This window comes from Limulus polyphemus, unplaced genomic scaffold (genome assembly GCF_000517525.1).
Source record: "Limulus polyphemus unplaced genomic scaffold, Limulus_polyphemus-2.1.2 Scaffold2207, whole genome shotgun sequence".
In the NCBI taxonomy this organism is placed as follows: Eukaryota; Metazoa; Arthropoda; class Merostomata; order Xiphosura; family Limulidae; genus Limulus; species Limulus polyphemus.
The window spans coordinates 27,699-29,709 of record NW_013667817.1 but is presented as its reverse complement, the minus strand read 5'-3'; the positions used below and the strand labels follow the sequence as shown (position 1 = coordinate 29,709).

At 33.1% G+C, this 2,011-nt stretch overlaps 1 protein-coding gene across 5 annotated transcripts in view; it reads left to right on the top strand.

Annotated features, from left to right (window-relative positions):
* LOC106466252 (ADP-ribosylation factor GTPase-activating protein 1-like) overlaps nt 1-2,011 on the top strand; it is a 29,850-nt gene that overhangs the window by 11,102 nt on the left and 16,737 nt on the right. For all 5 annotated transcript variants that reach the window (XR_002612157.1, XM_013926510.2, XM_022394230.1 and 2 more), the window contains exons 9-10: nt 120-185; nt 1,375-1,520. Coding sequence is in view for 4 of the 5 variants with exons in the window: in XM_013926510.2 (XP_013781964.2) it covers nt 120-185; nt 1,375-1,520 (212 nt within the window). In the remaining variant the exon portion in view is untranslated. The remainder of the gene's footprint in view (nt 1-119; nt 186-1,374; nt 1,521-2,011) is intronic.

The window sequence follows — 2,011 nt, the reverse complement described above, 5'->3', positions numbered from 1 at the left end:
GGCTAGTGCAGATAGCCCTCGTGTAGCTTTGCGCAAAATTCAAAACAAACAGAAAATGGTAAATACAATTATTATAATACTGAAGTTTGATAAACGTTGTTAATTTCCTCTGTTTCTAGACTGTGAAATTTCGTAGTCTGGCTTCTCAAAGAATATCAGAACTCACAGATATCGTGACTGAAAAGGTAGGCATTTTAAAGTGATTGGTTAGTTTTATATATCTTGCTTATGGTTAGATGATACTTGAGCAGAGCTAAAATATCTTCAAAGGATACCAGGGAAAATCCAAAACTGTTTGTTAGAATTAATTTATCATTTCTTTTAAACTTCTACATTTTGATGGGGAATTAATATTGATAACAGTTTTTGTATGTATTTCAAACTTTTTTTTTTTGAATTTGTGTGTAACCTACATTTTGTGGGTTAATTTGGCATATATTTTTATAAAGGTGGAAATGTGTTTGATGGATGTGTACAGTTCATGAGATGTCCCGTGATGGGTTAGTGTTAAGTTTATCAGTTCACGAGATGTCCCATGATGGGTTAGTGGTAAGCTTATCAGTTCATGAGATGTCCCATGATGGGTTAATGGTAAGCTTATCAGTTCATGAGATGTCCTGTGATGGGTTGGTGATAAGCTCATCAGTTCATGAGATGTCCCGTGATGGGTTGGTGATAAGCTCATCAGTTCATGAGATGTCCCATGATGGGTTAGTGGTAAATTTATGGAATTTCAACAGAGCACAGATAGTCCATCGCATAACTTTGCCCTAAAACAACAACAAAAAGTGCATGAGATGCTTTTCCATTGTAATGGGTGGAATTTGTTTTATTTAAATAACACAGATTGAAGAGGGTTCATTAATTGATGATATACAATCAAGGAACGTTGAAAATGAGTACGGTAAAAATAATTTATAAAACTCTGGCAGCTATTCTTCATTCTTCTCTAAGGGTCTTTTTTTTTTAATGTAGTTTTACTATTTTTTTTATCAACTAAGCATGTTAACCTACAAATGTTTGTAGATCTACTTTTTTGAGAGCTTTCTGATAAAATAAATATTACAAATACTGAAGAATGATGATTTGTTTAATTTTACAAAAGAATAAATTTGAAATAGCTCCCAATATTTTAATAAAGTTGTTTGTAGCTTTATATTTTTTGCGTCAATGTAAACTATATAAATCGTTGAAAATTTTTTTTCTTTAAAATTTTAAACGTAATTGCTTAAACTTCGGTTTTAACTTTTAGTCGTGTTGCTTTGTGGGTAAAGTAATTATAAACGTGCGTGTATATTATACATTGACCAACTGTTAGGTTGTGTACTTCATAAAAGATTATTCATGATTTATCACAATTTCTTTCTTTCTTAGGTAGCAGATGTGAGCAAGAAAAGGTGGAAAGATCTCTCTGTGAAGTTTAACCAAAAAAGCACTACATTAGATACAGTATTGGGATCTCCAAGTGAAGCATCATCCCTACTTGTAGTTCACTCTCAGCCACTTACAAAGATAGAAAGGTAAAAAAAAAAGAAAGTTGGTACTTTATTAATACTTTTCATGTTGAGAGAGCTTGTAGGAGGCAGTAAAGAAACCTGGTGGTGAAGAGTTAACTCTGGAATCAAAGTACTGTCCTTGTAATGTAAGTTCAGGCTTGGAATAAACTAGAAAATAATGACAATTTACTGACCTAGAGGTGAAGAGTTAACTCTGGAATCAAAGTACTGTCCTTGTAATGTAAGTTCAGGCTTGGAATCAACTGGAAAAGAATGTTGATTTACTGACCTAGAGGTGAAGAGTTAACTCTGGAATCAAAGTACTGTCCTTGTAATGTAAGTTTAGGCTTGGAATCAGCTGGAAAATAATGTTGATTTACTGACCTAGAGGTGAAGAGTTAACTCTGGAATCAAAGTACTGTCCTTGTAATGTAAGTTTAGGCTTGGAATCAGCTGGAAAGTAATGTTGATTTACTGACCTAGAGGTGAAGAGTTAACTCTGGAATCAAAGTACT